This window comes from Gymnoscopelus microlampas (genome assembly GCF_963454915.1).
Source record: "Gymnoscopelus microlampas genome assembly, chromosome: 6".
Classification (NCBI taxonomy): Eukaryota; Metazoa; Chordata; class Actinopteri; order Myctophiformes; family Myctophidae; genus Gymnoscopelus; species Gymnoscopelus microlampas.
Window position 1 is genome coordinate 8,577,364 of NC_139943.1, and position 20,822 is coordinate 8,598,185.

The 20,822-nt window shown below is 44.3% G+C and overlaps 2 protein-coding genes across 2 annotated transcripts; both read right to left on the bottom strand.

The window, feature by feature from the left end:
- Positions 1 to 6,128: 6,128 nt before the first annotated feature.
- On the bottom strand, positions 6,129 to 8,318 carry LOC311047562 (heat shock protein HSP 90-beta-like; the record flags this gene model as incomplete). The annotated part of the gene is made up of 1 exon (XM_084060306.1): positions 6,129 to 8,318. One exon carries the CDS (start codon positions 8,316 to 8,318, stop codon positions 6,129 to 6,131), a length of 2,190 nt encoding a protein of 729 aa, XP_083916432.1.
- A 3,290-nt stretch (positions 8,319 to 11,608) lies between these two features.
- LOC311047561 (heat shock protein HSP 90-beta-like) lies at positions 11,609 to 13,798 on the bottom strand (the record flags this gene model as incomplete). The annotated part of the gene is made up of 1 exon (XM_084060305.1): positions 11,609 to 13,798. The coding sequence occupies one exon, from the start codon at positions 13,796 to 13,798 to the stop codon at positions 11,609 to 11,611; it is 2,190 nt and encodes a 729-aa protein (XP_083916431.1).
- Positions 13,799 to 20,822: the final 7,024 nt, after the last annotated feature.

Below are 20,822 nucleotides of genomic sequence, written 5' to 3' on the forward strand. Positions count from 1 at the left end.
TGTCATTAATATAAACTGTATTGAATCCATTCTAACTATTGGTAGCAGTGATGTCATTAATATACAGAACCCAGGAGCAGGCAGAGACACTTTTCTGACACATAGGGCCATATCTTGTCGTGTCCCGTATGCCTAATCTTACTAAGCATTTGTTATTATTTTGAACACATTTTAAAATCATGACAATAATCGATCTACAAGCTCACAACACGTCGATGCAGATCGAAATAATACATTTAAAAAAGCCTAATAAGAGTAGACATAAAAGACTGGGCAGACCGGGGGAGGGTGCAAACTGGTGACCTTTCTGATTACCAGTCAAGCTCTCTTCTCTACCCAGCTGAAATAGAATGCATTATAAGTGACATAGACATGGGCAAGTGATACTCACTAAGTTAAAAAAAACAAAAAACTACAGCCATGAAAGAAGTGCGGTTGTTCATCATCCTTACTGTCATTTCATCATCATGTCGTTCACATTGCTCTGTATTCCACAGAGTGTGTGATTGTTAATTCATTGTGTCACTTGTTTGTGTTTGTATCACCAGTCAATGAAAGGTTGCAACTTGATATTTAAGTGTCAGGTTTTTAGTGTGAGTCCTGTGAGGACTGTAAGTATGTCTCTACCCTACATTCTATTCTCCGAGTACAGTAAGTATAAGTATTTCTCTATGTGTGTCGTCTGAGGACAGTGAGTTTGTGAGAGTTCCAACATGTGTTTCATGATAAGAGAAGCAAGGTTAAATGTCCTGCCTCTGGAAAGAGCGTCTGAGAATTATATTCAATGTAATCAGCTGTTGTATGTAGTAGGGTTGTTTTTAAACTAAGTGAACGAGTATGCCTTCAGACATTCAGATAAAGGTGATGATCTCTAAACTATAGATTTATATTTTTTCAATATATTTATAAATGGTCTCTCTGTCCAAAGGTGTTTGTGTCAAATCCAGCATTTATTCTGCACTGATCTGAAAACAAAAGGAAAATGTCAGAGAAGTTCTTTCTTTTTTCATTTCATGTGAACAGATATCAACACACACCCTTCCACTCCAAATGCACTTCACTACACACCTCCCTTACAGTACTTACTGTATGTCATAGCAGCAGAAATAGAAATAAGAAATAAGAAATCTCATAGGAACAAAATCCTCATTTAAACCCATTTAGACCTGGAAAGCCTTTCAATCCGGGAAAGCACCTGTCATTTTAGATATCGTTATAAATCCGTATTCCTTAATACTGTTTGTGTTTTTTCATAAATGTAACGCCCTATTTGATCATACTACAGCGTCACACAAAAGCATCAAAATTAGTAGATCCACAAGCTTGAAACGCGTCGTGAAAGAGCTTGTAGATATGCTACTTATAATGCTTTTGAATTTGAATCCTGAAAAGTAACAGTTTTGGACATATGAGGTTTCCACCTGAGTTTTTCTGAAAACCTTAGGTTAGGATTTTGAAGGCGTTTTTAAAATCGGCCTCGGGTCTAAATTGTTTAGAGTAGTGAAAACCTCACTTTTTCCAGTCAATCCTACTTGTAACAGATTGTAAACAAGCTCCTGCTAGTCTTTTAAACACATGTTGGTCATGATCCAGTTCATTAACATTCTGCTCTTCTATATTTGAAGTGTATTCAGATATCACAGCTCTAACCATTGAACCGTGATCAGTAGTTTTCAAACCTTTTCATGTCAAGGACCCCCAAATTGTAATATATTTGACCCCCATCAGAAACTGCTCTGTGCCAGCTAGGGACCACCAGAAGAGAAGATTTGAGTTAAAAAATAGCAACATTATTCAATATTTTTAAAAATACTTTCAATCTTCTAAAATATCAAAAAATAGCAGGTGTACAAGCTCGCAGTGTGGCACAAAGTGGCGCGATTTGTTTCGATCAAGGGTTCTCCAACTCTTTCATGTCAAGGACCCCCAAATTGATATGAATTTGGTCGCGAACCCCCATCTGAAAATATTTTGTGGTTTCAGGATTCAAATTTAAAAACAGCAAAACGTGTCGCTTTGCTGCCACGTTTTGAGCTTGTGGATCTGAGGCTATAGTACTACCAAATGCGGCATTAATTTACGAAAAAAGTTTTCTGCCCGACAACAACGTTATATTATATGCATATTGTTTTTGTCGGGTGGAAACCTTCTATGTCCAAACCGTTCTTTTTTCCCCTTTTTAAAAAAAACATTTTAAAAGAGTGAAAATAGCCAATCTACAATTAAGCTCACAACACATTGTGAGCTTGTAGATCTGATATGTTTTCACTACTTTTGTGCAACACTCTTGTATGATGAAGTAGGCCATTCATTAAAAAAAACATAAAGTTGAATAATGGAGATACAAGTTTTCTGTCCGACAGCAGTGTTATGTGTTCTTCACATCTGCATGTGCTAATTTCTGATCAAGTTATAGGGTAGTAATGTAACCACGTATCGTTGCTGTCGGGCAGAAACCTCTTATCTCCATATTTCAACTTTTTGTGTGTTGTTCTTGAAGCCACTACCTGGCCCTCACATCTAGATTTTGGACGTCTCACTGCCGATCCAACCAAATATGACATAGTGTCATAGAGTCATAGTCATAGAGTCATAGTGTCGGGGGCTTTGTCAGAGTACCCGTTGTACCCGTCTGTCTATCCCATAAATGGAGATGCCTGTTTCCGTCTGTCTACTAGTGTCCCTTTTATGCCCATACATGGAGATATCTGTATCTGTCAGTCCTTGTCCCCTTTATGGCCATATACGGAGATCCACGATGTCATCAGTATATGCCCATATATGGGCATGCCTCCTTTAGTGCCCATATATGGAGCTGACTCGTGGTTTGTGGGGCAGAATGACATCAGAGGTCCGCCTGCCCTCCCATTAGCCAATTTTCATATAGGATTAATTCCCTATTTGATCATTCTACAGTGCCACACAAAAGCATCAAAAGTAGCATCATCAGGTCTCTTGCTGGGCGGCGACGCCATGCGTAGAGCCAATCAGCTTCACCAATCTTCTCCATTTGGGTCGGTCCAGTGCTAGGGGCTCGGCTTCAGCCAGCGACAGGCCCATTTGGTGTAGGTCCCTGGTGATGGCATCAATCCAGCGTGTGCGGGGGGCACCACGGGGGCGTTTCCAGCCGGCGGCTTTTGGTTGGAAGTGGAAGATAGCGGATGTAGGGTGTTCAGGAGGGAGTCTTTTGACGTGGCCGTACCAGCGCATTCGACGCTGTGCTGCCAGACGGGACGCGGGGGGCTGTTGGGTGCGTTCCCGCAATGTGATGTTGCCATTTTATCCCCTCTATTGAGCGCAGCGCTCTGGAGTCAAAGTCATCGATTCTGTCAGCAGGGTCTTATTGAGAGGCCAAGTTTCTGCTCCGTAGAGAAGGATGGAGAGGACTGAGGTGTTGTAAATCCTTAATTTGGTCTCTCTTGATATGGAGAGTGATGTCTCCACAGCGGCTTCCAGAGAGTTTTCATGACACTGGCTGCCAGGGCACATCTCCGATTTATTTCTCATGCTATATTGCCATTGTTAGTGATGATGGACCCAAGGTAGTTGATATGCAGTGGAGGGGGGGCTTCACCTCCGATGTGCATTCATTTTGTTTTGACCTTTAGACCCAGTTTGTTGGCTTCCTCTTGGTAGATTTTTTTTTCCTTGGAAAAAAAAGTAGCAGATCCACTTGAATTTGAATCCTGAAAAGTAAGGGTTTTGGACATATGCCAACCCGTTGCCACCCGACAGAGATATTATTGTATCTTGTCTGTCTGCATTTACAGATGGACAAAATGTCATTCTATTAAAAGTTATATAGTGCCGCTTTCAAGTAAAACACTAAGTAAATGAATGTTTCCTCAAATGTTCCAAAGACAAAAGTGCCTTACCTTAAACAAACAAAAACTGGGGTTGGGAAACCATGACTGGCATTTGTGAAAAGAAGATCTCCAGCCTTTTAATTTCTTCATTAATGATTTATTATGTATCACCAAACTGTCATAGCTGTGCCTGCACCTCCCGTGTTCCCCTGCTTGTCCACTAGATGTCCTCAGCAGCCTATAATGTTCCCCTTTTAGGGGCCGTATGAGTGGCCATAGCTGAATGGACAGAAATTTTGTCTTTGAATATATTTCAAGTGCTGTGAATTCTTCTTCTCAAATCTACCATCCCACCGTATACGCTCCATATATTGTAAATTTGACATCAGAGATCCACAGAGAAGCCTCCCTCAAGTACATTTTATTGGTTTATTGTACTGTGTTTTTTTTTTTAGTTTTTATATATTGTCCATTTCTTTCATGTTGATGTGAATGCTGCTTGATTACCTGATGTATTTTGTACATAAGATTGTCAATACAAAATACATTTTAAAAAGGTCAGAACGTGTCGCGATGTGGCGTGTTGTGAGCTTGTAAATTGTCTAGATTTTCACTATTACATACAGTAGGCCTAGAGCATAAGTCATTAATTCATAATGTGTTTTTTTTGTATTACTTTTTTGTATGTTTGGGTTCCGGGGAAACAATAAATGTATCTTTTGGGTCTCAGCTGAAAAGGTTTGGGAACCAATGGCCCACAGTATATCACTGGTTCAGCTCTGGGGACAACGTATGCTCCATTTGGTTCCATTTGTACACTCTCATTCTCACACTCTCTTCATTACTAGCTAGAATTACAGTGGTTCTCAACCTGTGGGTCGGGACCCCCAGGGGTCCCCAGATGACAGTAAAGTGACAATGTATTTAATACCTAAAGAAAATGAATGACAAAAAATAAATAAACCAAAAGATTTGAAATGAAAAAAGACCATTACTGCATCAAAAGTAATCAACAAACTATACTAGTCAAACATTGGCAAAATTGTCATATGATATAAAATAGAGACAAACATTTTGTAAATAGCTGATCTACAAGCAATAGACTGTGGAACTGAGTCAAACTAAATGTAATGCCTCAACTCAAATATGATTATTTTGGGGGGTCCCCAGTTCAAATATGATTATTTTGGGGGGTCCCAGTTCAAATATGATTATTTTGGGAGGTCGCGGCCTGAAAAGGTTGAGAACCACTGAGCTAGAAAATTGATCTTGTTAAGTTGGAAGATGGGTGGAGGAGGTGATGACATACCCAAATATAACATTTAAGAAGATAGGCCCACAACATCCAAGGAGAAAAGCAAGTATTTTCTTCATGCTATCCCCTCTGTCTCTCTCTCTCTCCCACCACCATTCATGTTCTCTCTTTTCACTGTCACTATTAAAAAAAAGGGAAAAAAAGAAAAGGAAAAGAAAAAAGGCTCGAGTTCTTGTTGAACTCAAAGGACGCGTCTCTCGGTTTCTTATCCTGCTCTGTCCTATAGCTCCTTTATGCTCTCTCTCGCTCAAACCGGAAGTGGGTCCGCCGTTTTGCCACTTGTGTCGAGTTTCCTTATTCCTGCTCAAAGGAGATAGGAATTGGGATTATAGGAGGCGTCACTGAGGAGGAAGGAGCTAGGAGCATCTGTCCTACCAGAGGAAAGAGATTCTCGACAAGAAAGTCGAAAAGGTGACCAGGCTGAACATAATGAATACACCCCCCTCTCCCTCTCTCTCTCTCTCTCTCTCTCTCTCTCTCTCTCTCTTCCTCTCAGAACAAAAAAGTCTTAATACAGAGTATATATCCCTCTCCCTCTCTGTCTATCTCTCTCTCTCCTCCTTTAAGTCCTCTTGTTTTTTGATCCCCCCCCCACTTTTTTTCACTTTTTTTCACTGATTCTAGAGGGCAGAGGAACTTGTCCTCAGCCCTATAGAATCACCAGAAAGGTCCTGGACTGGTGGAGGAAGCTCTCTGGTGTCTACAAGTGGCTTCTTGCCCAGCAGATCTGCTGGTGGAAAAAAAAAGGAAAACCTGCAGCCTGGGTTTGAATCTCTCGCACACATTTCTTGAGTAAAAAAAAAAGGAACCATTCCCCCCCCCCCCCTCCTTTTTATATTTTAATGTATTAACGTTTTTAATATTCTCTTTTAACAGTTAACACCGATTTTTTTTTTAGCTTTTCCCTTCTTTTAAAGACCAATCACTAAGGTTTTCCCGCTTGGAATTACAGGGAAGAACCAGGTCTAAATTGAACAAGTGAGCCGAAAGGGCTGAGGTTGTGGTGCTTAATCCACTTCCTCCATATTAGAGAAGTCATCATCGTCGCCCTCTAGCAGTGGGATCACGTCTGAGACGGCCGCTGCGGAGCTGACATCCTCCTCCTCCGCGGTCGCATCGTCATCGTCGATGCCCAGGCCGATCTTGATCATCCTATGGATGCGGTTGGAGTGCGTGTGGGGGTCGTCCAGGCTGAAGCCCGACGACAGCAGGGCCGTCTCGTACAGCAGGACGAGCAGGTCTTTGACGGTCTTGTCGCTCTTGTCGACGTCAGCCTTCCCCCGGAGTGTCTCCATGATGGGGTGGTCCGGATTGATCTCCAGGTGCTTCTTGGACGCCATGTAGCCCATGGTGGAGTTATCTCTGAGGGTCTGGGCCTTCATGATGCGCTCCATGTTGGCCGTCCAGCCGTGAGCGCTGGTCACGATGCAACAGGGAGACGTGACCAGTCTGTTGGACACGGTCACCTTCTCGACTTTCTTGTCGAGAATCTCTTTCATGAGCTTGCAGAGGTTCTCAAACTTGCTCTTGTCCTCCTCCATTTTCTTCTTCTGTTCCTCGTCCTCAGGGAGCTCCAGGCCCTCTTTGGTGACAGAGACGAGGGTCTTACCGCCAAACTCCTTGAGCTGCTGGAGGCAGTATTCGTCGATGGGCTCTGTCATGTACACCACTTCGAAGCCACGTTTGTGCACACGCTCCACAAATGCAGAGTGAGACACCTGCTCCTTGCTCTCACCTGTGATGTAGTAGATGGACTTCTGGTTTTCCTTCATGCGGGAGACGTACTCCTTGAGGGAGGTCATCTCATCACCAGACTGGGAGGTCTGATAGCGTAGCAGCTCGGACAGCTTCTTAAGGTTCTGATTGTCGACGTGAATGCCCAGCTTCAGGTTCTTGGAGAAGGCTTCATAGAATTGCTTGTACTTTTCCTTGTCCTCAGCCAGCTCCTCAAAGAGGTCCAGGCATTTCTTGACAATGTTCTTACGGATCACCTTGAGGATCTTGTTCTGCTGCAGCATCTCTCTGGAGATGTTGAGGGGCAGGTCTTCAGAATCGACCACACCACGCACAAAGTTCAGGTACTCTGGTATGAGCTCATCACAACTGTCCATGATGAAGACCCTCCTGACGTACAGCTTGACATTCTTCTTTTTCTTGTTCTCGAATTGGTCAAAGGGTGCGCGGCGAGGAATGAACAGCAGAGCTTGGAACTCCAGCTGGCCCTCCACAGAGAAGTGCTTGACAGCCACGTGGTCCTCCCAGTCATTGGTCAGACTCTTGTAGAACTCTCCGTACTCCTCGTTGGTAATCTCATCAGGCTTTCGGTTCCAGATGGGCTTGGTCTTGTTCAGCTCCTCCTGGGCGATATACTTCTCCTTGATCTTCTTTTTCTTCTTTTTGTCCTTGTCGTCCTTTGAGTCCTCCTCTTCGTCTGAGCCCACGTCTTCGATCTTGGGCTTGTCGTCAACAACTTCCTTCACCTCTTTCTCAGCCTTCTCCTCCTCATCAGCGGCCTCGTCGTCGCTGATCTCCTTGTCGCGCTCCTTCTCCGTAAACAAGGTGATGGGGTAACCGATGAACTGGGAATGCCTCTTGACTATCTCCTTGATCTTCTTCTCTTCTAGGTATTCCGCCTGGTCCTCCTTCAGGTGCAGGATCACCTTGGTCCCACGGCCAATGGGCTCACTGGTGTCGACCTTGACTGTAAACGAGCCTCCGGCCAAGGATTCCCAGGCATACTGTTCGTCGTCATTGTGCTTGGTGATGACGGTGACCTTGTCGGACACCAGGTAAGCAGAGTAGAAACCAACACCAAACTGACCAATCATGGAGATGTCAGCTCCAGCTGTCAGCGCCTCCATGAAGCCCTTGGTGCCAGATTTTGCAATCGTACCCAGGTTGTTGATCAAGTCAGCTTTGGTCATACCGATACCGCTGTCGAAGAGGGTCAGGGTGCGCTCAGCTGGGTTGGGGATTATGTCGATCTTTAGCTCCTTGCCACTGTCCAGTTTCGCGGCATCTAACAGACCTTCATAGCGGATTTTGTCCAAGGCATCGGAGGCATTGGAGATCAACTCCCTGAGGAAGATCTCCTTGTTGGAATAGAAGGTATTAATGATCAGGGACAAAAGCTGAGCGATCTCTGCCTGGAAGGCAAAGGTCTCAACCTCTTCCTCTTGGTGCATGGTTTCAGACATTATGCAATATTCCGTCTAATCCTGAACAAGTTACTAGCAATTAAAGGTCAAGTCTCACAAAATCCACCGAGATGATAACAGTGATTGCCGACGTTATATAGTCTGACCGAGCTCTGATCTGACATCATACACAGCACAAACCGTTGTCAAACAACGCCAATTAGTGCAGGCAAGTCCTTAATTTGGCGTTGTACTAGTGCAGTAACTGTTTTCAGAGTACTTGGAGACCAGTCTGGAGCTGTGTGGAATTCCATATTTGGGCAAGACTAATGTCATAGGGAACTAGAAAATATGCTCCTCGGAGCACAGGTCTCCGCCAGTACTGTTCCTGATTAATCCTGTCTTACCTATTTATATTACATATTGTCACGTGTCACTTGACCAATGTTAGCTTGGCTAAGACGGACACACATACGGAGGGTAAAACTCTCCTGGCGGAGACAAAAAATCACAACCCATTCATATTTAGAAACAACAGTGGTCATCACAGTGATGGAAGCTCACTTCAAAATGTTGAAGTGTGTGGTGCTATTTATAGGTTTTTATTTCATCATGCGTCTCGCTAGCCAATCAAAGCATTGGTGACAACATATTGTCACGTGTCACGTGAAGCTTGACCAATGTTAGCTTGGCTGAGACGGACACACACACGGACGGACGGAGACGAAAACATACTCTCCACCATACTGGCGGAGACAATAATGGTGGCAGCCATTTCTTTTCACCGGCTTTGATTCCACAGATAGAAAGCCCATTATTTGTTTTCAATAGAGATTTCAGACACGTATATATTATTATATTATATAAGAATTTTAAGCATGGCAACAAGCCAACCAGGATCCTGGTAAGTCATGACCAAAAAACATTTGATTCTGTTTAAAAATATATATATATTTAGAAACCGCAAAAAAGGCAAAGGCTGCTCAGTTTTCAGAGTGCTCTGGGCAACTGTGCAACAGAGAACAACCAGAGAGCACTCGATGTTGAGTCGGTCGGTTGTCCAGAACCACCAATCTCACGACATGCCCATATATAGGCATATATGGACATCCAGCTGTCCCAAAGTGCCGATCCAACCAATATGCCCATGTATGGGCATGCCCATGGGCATATATTGCATGACATCATGGATCTCCGTAAATGGGCATAAAAGGAACACAGACAGACAGGCAGGCAGGCAGGCAGGCAGGCAGGCAGGCAGGCAGGCAGGCAGACAAACAGACAGCGTATATGGGCATAAAAGGAACACAGACAGACAGACACAGAGATCTCCATATATGGGCATAAAAGAGACACAGACAGATGGTTACACCAGGTAGGCCAACGTGTATATGGGCATTACAAAACTGGATGGGGCATGCAATTAACAAACGAGCATTCTCAGCAGAGGGATTGTGGATAGTACGAAGGAGGGCAATTGGGGTTGAGAACCTCACTCATGGACACGTCAAACCATGGCCATTGACAGGAATCGAACCCTTGACCTTTGGGACTCATAGGCTGGCACATTGCCAGCACTTTACCGACTGAGCTATTCAATCCACATACCAACAGCAGTGAGAAAGGAGCACACAAAGATGATTTTTCTTCTTTTTTTGATGAAGCCATGCCCTTTACAATATTATTTAGCTAATGAAGGCTTAATTTTTGAGCGGTGCAACCGGTCTTAACTCAAAGTGTATATATCACACAGCTTAGATTTTATGATTAAATCCGACAGTGACGTAAAAAAAAATCTGTAGTGTGTTTCCTGTGTCTGGGTAGCTCAGTTGGAAAATCTCTTGTCTCTCAACCGCAAGGTCATGGGTTCGAGTCCTGGCAAAAGTAACACAGCATATGAGTAATCTGGTTCCCTGTTGTATAGAGCATTGTTACAGGTATTTCAATTAAGTAAGTTTCACGGCTGTCGGCCTAACGAGGCATGACTTTTGCCTGTTTAAAGTTTGCATTTTCAAAAAATTGCTATAGCGCCACCCTTTGGCCAATTGGAGTAAGATTGGTTTCAGTGATATTTGGAATGACCCTCTACATTACTGCAAAGTTTCAAACAAATGTGAGTCTGCATGTATGTGTTAGAGGCAGATGAATAATTGTCATAAAACTGCAATATTCATTGGCTCATAAAAGCTAAATCTTTTCATTTATGGAAAATCAGCGACGTTTTGTTGGTATATGTGTAGAACGTTTCTCGCAAATTGCTCAAAAATCACTGCAGAAACACAGGTTTAAGTGTTTTTCAAACCGCTCAAAATGGCGGACAATCTAAGGGCGGAGCTTACAGGTCAAATTTTTACAGTTTTTCATATAATTCAAAATGGCGGGAGATCTAAAGGTCAGAGGTCAAAAGTCAGAGTGTGAAAGTTGTTAGGCATGAAGAGACGCATATGTGTATCAAACTTTCATGGCTGTAGGTCAAACAGGGCATGAGTTGTCCCTGTTCAAAGTCAATTGAGTGCTATAGCACCACCCTTTGGCCAATAGTTGTGAGTTTCGTTTCTTAGCCGTTTGGCATAGCCCTCTACCATATTGCAGGGTTTCGTAAAAGGCGTATGCACGGTTAGGCCAGAACTGTAAAAACGGCAGAAGAAGAAAGCCAACAGTTCAAAGAGGTTTCGGGCCTGATAGGCCTCGAACCCTCAATAATAACTAGAGGTACAATGTACAATATGTAAGTACACTGAAGGCGGGAAAAGAAGCCTAAGTATTAGCCAGAGCACTGATCAATAGTCTGTGGCAAGTTTGGAGGCAGGTGGAGTGGTCTCCAACCCCGGACGTACTTTTTTCCCCCCTCCTTTTTATATTTGAATGTATTAACGTTTTTAATATTCTCTTTTAACAGATAACACAGATTTTTTTTTTAGCTTTTCCCTTCTTTTAAACACCAATCACTAAGGTTTTCCCGCTTGGAATTACAGGGAAGAACCAGGTCTAAATTGAAAAATCAGACCCAGTGTGAAGTGAGCGGTGTTAGACTCATGATGTTAGACTTCATAGGAGGCAATCATCATCACAGTGGAGGAAGCTCACTTTAAAAAAAAAAACGTTTTTTTTAACTGCTTGGTGCTATTTATAGGTTATTAATTTCATCATGTGTCTCGCTAGCCAATCACAGTGCTGAGCAGAGGGTGTGCATAGAGTCAGCCAATCACAGTACAGCGAAAGAACAGGGGTGTGCTATTATGAGCCAATCACAGTACAGCGAAGGGTGTACTAATGGGGTGTCCCGATCCCACTTATAGGAGCGGCTACACCGCTCAAAAAGTGAGCCGAAAGGGCTGAGGTTGTGGTGCTTAATCCACTTCCTCCATATTAGAGAAGTCATCATCGTCGCCCTCTAGCAGTGGGATCACGTCTGAGACGGCGGCTGCGGAGCTGGCCTCCTCCTCCTCCGCGGTCGCATCGTCATCGTCGATGCCCAGGCCGATCTTGATCATCCTATGGATGCGGTTGGAGTGCGTGTGGGGGTCGTCCAGGCTGAAGCCCGACGACAGCAGGGCCGTCTCGTACAGCAGGACGAGCAGGTCTTTGACGGTCTTGTCGTTCTTGTCGACGTCAGCCTTCCCCCGGAGTGTCTCCATGATGGGGTGGTCCGGATTGATCTCCAGGTGCTTCTTGGACGCCATGTAGCCCATGGTGGAGTTATCTCTGAGGGTCTGGGCCTTCATGATGCGCTCCATGTTGGCCGTCCAGCCGTGAGCGCTGGTCACGATGCAACAGGGAGACGTGACCAGTCTGTTGGACACGGTCACCTTCTCGACTTTCTTGTCGAGAATCTCTTTCATGAGCTTGCAGAGGTTCTCAAACTTGCTCTTGTCCTCCTCCATTTTCTTCTTCTCTTCCTCGTCCTCGGGGAGCTCCAGGCCCTCTTTGGTGACAGAGACGAGGGTCTTACCGCCAAACTCCTTGAGCTGCTGGAGGCAGTATTCGTCGATGGGCTCTGTCATGTACACCACTTCGAAGCCACGTTTGTGCACACGCTCCACAAATGAAGAGTGAGACACCTGCTCCTTGCTCTCACCTGTGATGTAGTAGATGGACTTCTGGTTTTCCTTCATGCGAGAGACGTACTCCTTGAGGGAGGTCATCTCATCACCAGACTGGGAGGTCTGATAGCGTAGCAGCTCGGACAGCTTCTTAAGGTTCTGATTGTCGACGTGAATGCCCAGCTTCAGGTTCTTGGAGAAGGCTTCATAGAATTGCTTGTACTTTTCCTTGTCCTCAGCCAGCTCCTCAAAGAGGTCCAGGCATTTCTTGACAATGTTCTTACGGATCACCTTGAGGATCTTGTTCTGCTGCAGCATCTCTCTGGAGATGTTGAGGGGCAGGTCTTCAGAATCGACCACACCACGCACAAAGTTCAGGTACTCTGGTATGAGCTCATCACAACTGTCCATGATGAAGACCCTCCTGACGTACAGCTTGACATTCTTCTTTTTCTTGTTCTCGAATTGGTCAAAGGGTGCGCGGCGAGGAATGAACAGCAGAGCTTGGAACTCCAGCTGGCCCTCCACAGAGAAGTGCTTGACAGCCACGTGGTCCTCCCAGTCATTGGTCAGACTCTTGTAGAACTCTCCGTACTCCTCGTTGGTAATCTCATCAGGCTTTCGGTTCCAGATGGGCTTGGTCTTGTTCAGCTCCTCCTGGGCGATATACTTCTCCTTGATCTTCTTTTTCTTCTTTTTGTCCTTGTCGTCCTTTGAGTCCTCCTCTTCGTCTGATCCCACGTCTTCGATCTTGGGCTTGTCGTCAACAACTTCCTTCACCTCTTTCTCATCCTTCTCCTCCTCATCAGCGGCCTCGTCGTCGCTGATCTCCTTGTCGCGCTCCTTCTCCGTAAACAAGGTGATGGGGTAACCGATGAACTGGGAATGCCTCTTGACTATCTCCTTGATCTTCTTCTCTTCTAGGTATTCCGCCTGGTCCTCCTTCAGGTGCAGGATCACCTTGGTCCCACGGCCAATGGGCTCACTGGTGTCGACCTTGACTGTAAACGAGCCTCCGGCCAAGGATTCCCAGGCATACTGTTCGTCGTCATTGTGCTTGGTGATGACGGTGACCTTGTCGGACACCAGGTAAGCAGAGTAGAAACCAACACCAAACTGACCAATCATGGAGATGTCAGCTCCAGCTGTCAGCGCCTCCATGAAGCCCTTGGTGCCAGATTTTGCAATCGTACCCAGGTTGTTGATCAAGTCAGCTTTGGTCATACCGATACCGCTGTCGAAGAGGGTCAGGGTGCGCTCAGCTGGGTTGGGGATTATGTCGATCTTTAGCTCCTTGCCACTGTCCAGTTTCGCGGCATCTAACAGACCTTCATAGCGGATTTTGTCCAAGGCATCGGAGGCATTGGAGATCAGCTCCCTGAGGAAGATCTCCTTGTTGGAATAGAAGGTATTAATGATCAGGGACAAAAGCTGAGCGATCTCTGCCTGGAAGGCAAAGGTCTCAACCTCTTCCTCTTGGTGCATGGTTTCAGACATTATGGAATATTCCTTCTAATCTTGAACAAGTTGCTAGCAATTAAAAGTCAAGTCTAACAAAAGCCAACGAGATGATAACAGTGATTGCCGACATTATATAGTCTGACCGAGCTCTGATCTGACATCACACACAGCACAAATCGTTGTCAAACAACGCCAATTGGTGCAGGCAAGTCCTTAATTTGGCGTTGTACTAGTGCAGTAACTGTTTTCAGAGTACTTGGAGGCCAGTCTGGAGCTGTGTGGAATTCCATATTTGGGCAAGACTAATATGTAATCAGACAATTTTCCAGATGTTACGCTTTAGCATTGAGGATAGTGGAGTATTTATCTGTGAGGTCGCTAGTTAAACATGTTTTTCTTAAAACTAGAGTGATTGCATTCAGAGAATTTCAGAATTGTGGCCTCTACAGGAGCATATAGCACCATTTTACAACCAGGATCATAGTGGTAAGTCTATTGTTTTGACATTATAGCTGATAATGAAATCCTCACGAAGGAAAGGAATGTGACGTGTACTTCCAGAATCTGACTGCGACAGTCTATTGATGAAGTCAGTTTGGTTAAACTCCATATTTGGGCACAAGTGAAGGACAGGCATACACACTCAATACATAGAGGTTGTAGAGCAGTCCTTTAAGGCCAGGCTGACGTCAGTCAAATATGATGTCATTACTATGAAGTCAGTCGTCTCCATATTTGGCCATATTGGGAGAGAGACAGACACAACACAGACAAAAGATTTGTGAAATTTAAAGAAAGATGCCCACATGCACAAATGAATGGAGTTTCACTTAATCTTCCCTGCTGTCAGTCTGTGATTTAAGAGGGTGACATACGTATCTGCACACATTACTCTCTTAAATTGCACTGGGTCGGGTCCACTGAATTTCAGCTGAAATAATACTAATGCTAATGACAAGCTAACACCGTTATTGGCACCTAACTGCCAGCGGTTATGTGGTTACCAAGCCCCCAAGACCGGGAGGGCTTTGTGAAGCAAAAGTTGACAAGTGGCCATCTCTGGTACTGCAAGCCTGACAGTTCATGGCTCGACCAATGGGCTCGACTCAGCTGTTCCAAACCACCGATCCAACCATTATGCCCATGTATGGGCATGCCCATGGGCATACACTGAATGACATCAGGGATCTCCGTATATGGGCATAAAAGGAACACAGACAGACAGACAGACAGACAGACAAACATGGAGGGAGTCTGAGACGTAGACGCGAAAAGGACAAGCAAATGCGTTGTAACCTCAGTGATGTGACGCTGACGCATGCTCAGAATGAAAGAATGCGCTAGGTGAGCAAAGTTCATTGAAATGAGTGGGACAGGGTTTTCTGCGCCAGATAATGACTGCGTTCGGAAATACGCTCTGAGAATCTGCTCAGTTTTCAGAGTGCTCTGGGCGGCTGTGCAACAGAGAACAACCAGAGAGCACTCAATGTTGAGTCGGTCAGTTGTCCAGAACCACCGATCTCACAACATGCCCATATATAGGCATATATGGACATCCAGCTGTCCCAAAGTGCCGATCCAACCAATATGCCCATGTATGGGCATGCCCATGGGCATATACTGCATGACATCATGTATCTCCACATATGGGCATAAAAGGAACACAGACAGACAGACAGACACAGAGATCTCCATACATGGGCATAAAAGGAACACAGATAGACAGATGGTTACACCAGGTAGGCCAACGTGTGTAACAGGCATTACAAAACTGGGTGGGGCATGCATTCCCAACTTGCATCGTTTCCGAGTAGGCCCAACGTGCACCGGTCTTGGTCTAGTAGTAATAATAATACTAATAATAATAATAATTATTATTAGTAATAATAATAATGATAATAATTATCATCTATTACCATTATATTACATCATTTTTATTTTGACACTTTATGATTTATTTTTTATTATCATTTTGTGTAAAACGTACACCTGATTCCTGGTTTTACATTGGTTTTCATTATACCGTAGGCCATACATGGGCAACTGGCGGCCCGGGGGCCACATGCTGCCCCCACCTTCACTTAATGGAGCCCGCAGGTTAATATCTGAATACTGATATATTATCTATTTCAGCTGTTACAATTGCAAACATGACCTGCTTTAATTACTATTAGTAGTAGCTTAATGACTACTATTAAAATTCTATTGTCTTTTTTATGTCCAATGTATTTGTATTTAAGTTCATAAAGTTAACATAAGTATAACTAAATGCATTTGAAATTAAATAAAAATGTTACTTTTCAGGATTCCAATAAAAAAATTACAAAAAATAAATCTGAATTCCAATTCAAAAATAGCAAAAATAACCGATCTACAAGCTCAAAACGCGTCGCAGCGCGATCTGCTATTTTTTTGTGTGACAGGCCCGACAGTATATGCAATGTGGCCCTCTGGAGTGTGGAAATATAGTGGCCCTCTCCATCATCAAAGTTGCCCACCCCTGCCGTAGGCCTATTATTCGTCACGGAACCTATCTATAGTCAAGTCAATGTCACTCCAGATGTCACTCACATTTTAAGTCCACCAACCAGAAGTGAAAAATGTTACGTTTGTTAACCTACACGTGCAGGCTACACAGCACTTGTAGGGCTAGGCTATTTCTTTCGATTCTGTTTTAGCACATTAATACAAAGCGTGACTGTTAGCTCTCTGCCCTGCCCGACGAGGGCGTTTTACATGATTTATTAGAGTTAAACTCATGGTAGCCATCTGCCATATGAGCTGTGGTGAATAATACATGTCTGTTCCTTTAAGCGCGATGGGGTTGACGTTGACCACATTTCCTGGTTTCACTCAAGGAGGATATGCACAAAAAGGAGATGTCATATACGTCACGTTCCAAGCACAGTAGATTCCAAGTACGTTCCAGTTTTACTGTGGTCAAGTTTAGGAATAAGGTTAGGTTTTAGGCATAGTTTACTGAGGTTATGTTTAGGAGTGATTGATTGATTGATGGATGTACTTTATTAAGTGAGACATGAGAAACAGTACATAAGTACAATTCACAATACAAGGTCTACTAAACTGGAACACTCATAAAGCACTAAGCTCCCACGCAGACAAATCATGATGACTATAAGAGACAGACAGATGTACACACTACTATACAGAACGTCATACAATCAGCTTACAGGTTAATACGGGTATGAAATATGTTTTTTTTATTTTTTATAAGGTTTTGGGCGGTGTTTTGGGGCGAGCGTTTTGGTATTCCTAAGCACGGGGGCAAACTGGAGCCGAAAATGTGATAAAATAATGCCTAATAGTAGAATCCGTGTACGTAGCCACATTATTGGGATATCTCTGAAACGCTCTTTCAGTCTGGAATGAGTTTAAGTAAGTGAGAACCAGATGGACAAGCGCGCGAATAAACAAAATAAATAAAAAAGAAATATTGCCACCTTTTGTCATCGGTTATTTTATTTACCAATTAAATTATTTGACGAAAGGCAACACAAAATGTACCGTAGATTCACATATTGTTTAATCATAGGGGTGCACGTGCAACAGTTAACTAATCGATTTAACCTGTTATTAAAACAAATGTTGCATTTGATTTTAGTAACATTATCATTTTTGAGATATAGTGAAAATAGCTACAAGCTCAGAACTACTCCTGAGATTATATATCTGCTGTTCTATAAAATAAATTATGACTTAAGTGGTTAATCAGTCTAATTGATTTAGTAAACTAAATACATAAATAAATACATTACAACATTTAAAAAAAAGTTATGTATTGAAAAAGTCATCAACAAAGTCATCATAAAGAAGAATATGACTTTTACAGGGGCCAGTTTCGAATTGCAGCCACCTGAAGGTACTCTTTTAGGGCAGTTTTGAAGGAGAGTAGGGTTTTACACTCCTTCACTGCTTAGGGCATTCCACATTTTTTTGTTGCATAGCAGGTGAACAAATTCAACTCCTTGTTTGTGCCAAATCTGGGTTGGACGTGATCAGTGGAGCTACCTCTGGTGTTGTGATTGTGGACTTTATTTACGTTTTTGAAGTACAGTACTTTGACAGTACTTTGACAGGCCTCCGCCGAAAACAAGCGCTCCCTAACGTCTCACAGCTGTGTTCCGTCAGCAGAAATAACGGAGCAGAAATAAGACTTCCGGTTGACGATCCCTTCAGAATAAGAGTACCCTCTAGAGTAAAAAGAAACCATTGAAAACCATTGAAAAACGGTTCATTTGCACATTAAAACTATAAATTAAGCATTTAAACGAAGCTATACAACACATATTATGTTTCTGTGTAACAAAAACGTTTTTTAAAAGATAAAAATGTATCTAAATGGATAAATGTTGTTCAATGGAGTGCATAGCCTATAGAAATTGGACACTGGACCGGAGACGGACACGTGTGCCAACACTTGTGACATACTCACGCGTTCGGGGAGACCCCCTCTACAACGCCAAACTCTCCGCTAAGCGGCACAGGTGTAAAAAAAAGTGTGGCGGACCGTCCAGTGAGGTCAGAGGTCAGAAAAGTGCCGTTTTCAGTGCGTAGCCTATACCAATTGGACACTGGACCGGAGACGGACACGTGTGCCAACACTTGTGACATACTCACGCGTTCGGGGAGACCCCCTCTACAACGCCACACTCTCCGCTAAGCGGCACAGGTGTAAAAAAAAGTGTGGCGGACCGTCCAGTGAGGTCAGAGGTCAGAAAAGTGCCGTTTTCAGTGCGTAGCCTATACCAATTGGACACTGGACCGGAGACGGACACGTGTGCCAACACTTGTGACATACTCACGCGTTCGGGGAGACCCCCTCTACAACGCCAAACTCTCCGCTAAGCGGCACAGGTGTAAAAAAAAGTGTGGCGGACCGTCCAGTGAGGTCAGAGGTCAGAAAAGTGCCGTTTTCAGTGCGTAGCCTATACCAATTGGACACTGGACCGGAGACGGACACGTGTGCCAACACTTGTGACATACTCACGCGTTCGGGGAGACCCCCTCTACAACGCCACACTCTCCGCTAAGCGGCACAGGTGTAAAAATAAGTGTGGCGGACCGTCCAGTGAGGTCAGAGGTCAGAAAAGTGCCGTTTTCAGTGCGTAGCCTATACCAATTGGACACTGGACCGGAGACGGACATGTGTGCCAACACTTGTGACATACTCACGCGTTCGGGGAGACCCCCTCTACAACGCCACACTCTCCGCTAAGCGGCACAGGTGTAAAAAAAAGCGTGGCGGACCGTCCAGTGAGGTCAGAGGTCAGAAAAGTGCCGTTTTCAGTGCGTAGCCTATACCAATTGGACACTGGACCGGAGACGGACACGTGTGCCAACACTTGTGACATACTCACGCGTTCGGGGAGACCCCCTCTACAACGCCACACTCTCCGCTAAGCGGCACAGGTGTAAAAAAAAGTGTGGCGGACCGTCCAGTGAGGTCAGAGGTCAGAAAAGTGCCGTTTACAGTACATAGCCTATACAAATTGGACACTGGACCGGAGACGGACATGTGTGCCAACACTTGTGACATACTCACGCGTTCGGGGAGACCCCCTCTACAACGCCACACTCTCCGCTAAGCGGCACAGGTGTAAAAAAAGTGTGGCGGACCGTCCAGTGAGGTCAGAGGTCAGAAAGGTGCCGTTTACAGTACATAGCCTATACAAATTGGACACTGGACCGGAGACGGACATGTGTGCCAACACTTGTGACATAATCACGCGTTCGGGGAGACCCCCTCTACAACGCCACACTCTCCGCTAAGCGGCACAGGTGTAAAAAAAAGTGTGGCGGACCGTCCAGTGAGGTCAGAGGTCAGAAAAGTGCCGTTTACAGTACATAGCCTATACAAATTGGACACTGGACCGGAGACGGACATGTGTGCCAACACTTGTGACATAATCACGCGTTCGGGGAGACCCCCTCTACAACGCCACACTCTCCGCTAAGTGGGAGAGGTGTAAAAAAAAGTGTGGCGGGCCGTCCAGTGAGGTCAGAGGTCAGAAAAGTGCCCTTTTCTGCCATTTTCAGACAATAGTGGACACTGGACCGGAGACAGCTGCCGATGCCAGCACTTGTGACATACACACGCGTTCGGGGAGACCCCCTCTACACTGCCACACTCTCCGCTAAGCGGGAGAGGTGTAAAAAAAAGTGTGGCGGGCCGTCCAGTGAGGTCAGAGGTCAGAAAAGTGCAAATAAGTGTCAATTGGTCACCTGGTAGTACCAGGTGACACTTTGCCGACTGGGACTGTACGTGTGGGACTGGGACTATTTTAAAATAGTTAAAATAGGCGATATACAAGCTCACAATGCGATTTACAATTTAGGCATTTAGGCATTTAGCAGACGCTCTTAATTGCATAAGCCTGCAAGCCTGCAATGCGTTGCTATCTTCTATTTTTGCACATTTGGCACTGCTGCTACAGATTATTATACATGTTTTAAGAGGTTTATCAATTATCATACATGCCATTCCATCTGTACTTTCATTTTTTTCCTGTTATCTATAATTTTAAAAAGACATTGGTTGTGTTAGCACAGTCTCTGTAGAAACAGCTCCCAACATTTCACTGCTTGTACCTGTATTGAGTAAGTGTCAAATAAATCCCTCTTGATTCTTGTTCAGATTAGTTCCAGAGTTCTCTTTGAAAATGTCACACATTTTGAAATGGCTCCACATCCATTACCTGATAGAAGAGAGTTGCAGATTTTCATGGAACTTGGTAGAAATGATCTCTGGGCTGCCCTATAAAAATGGCTCAAGGTCACAATCATAGTCACAGTCAATGTTACATCAGTCATATCTCAGGAACGGAGAGAGACACAGAACGAGATGTTGGTGTGTGCCTTTATTAATGGTATTGAAATGTTTTACTGATGTCAAACTGGGAAACTGAAATAGAAGCAAGGCTTGTCCATAGCCATGTCTGTTTTGTGGGAGTATCCACACATATCAATCAATAACTGGTCAACGCAACAGTACTGTATACACAGAAGATGCTTTAAAACTTCCTGATTATATTCTGTGGCA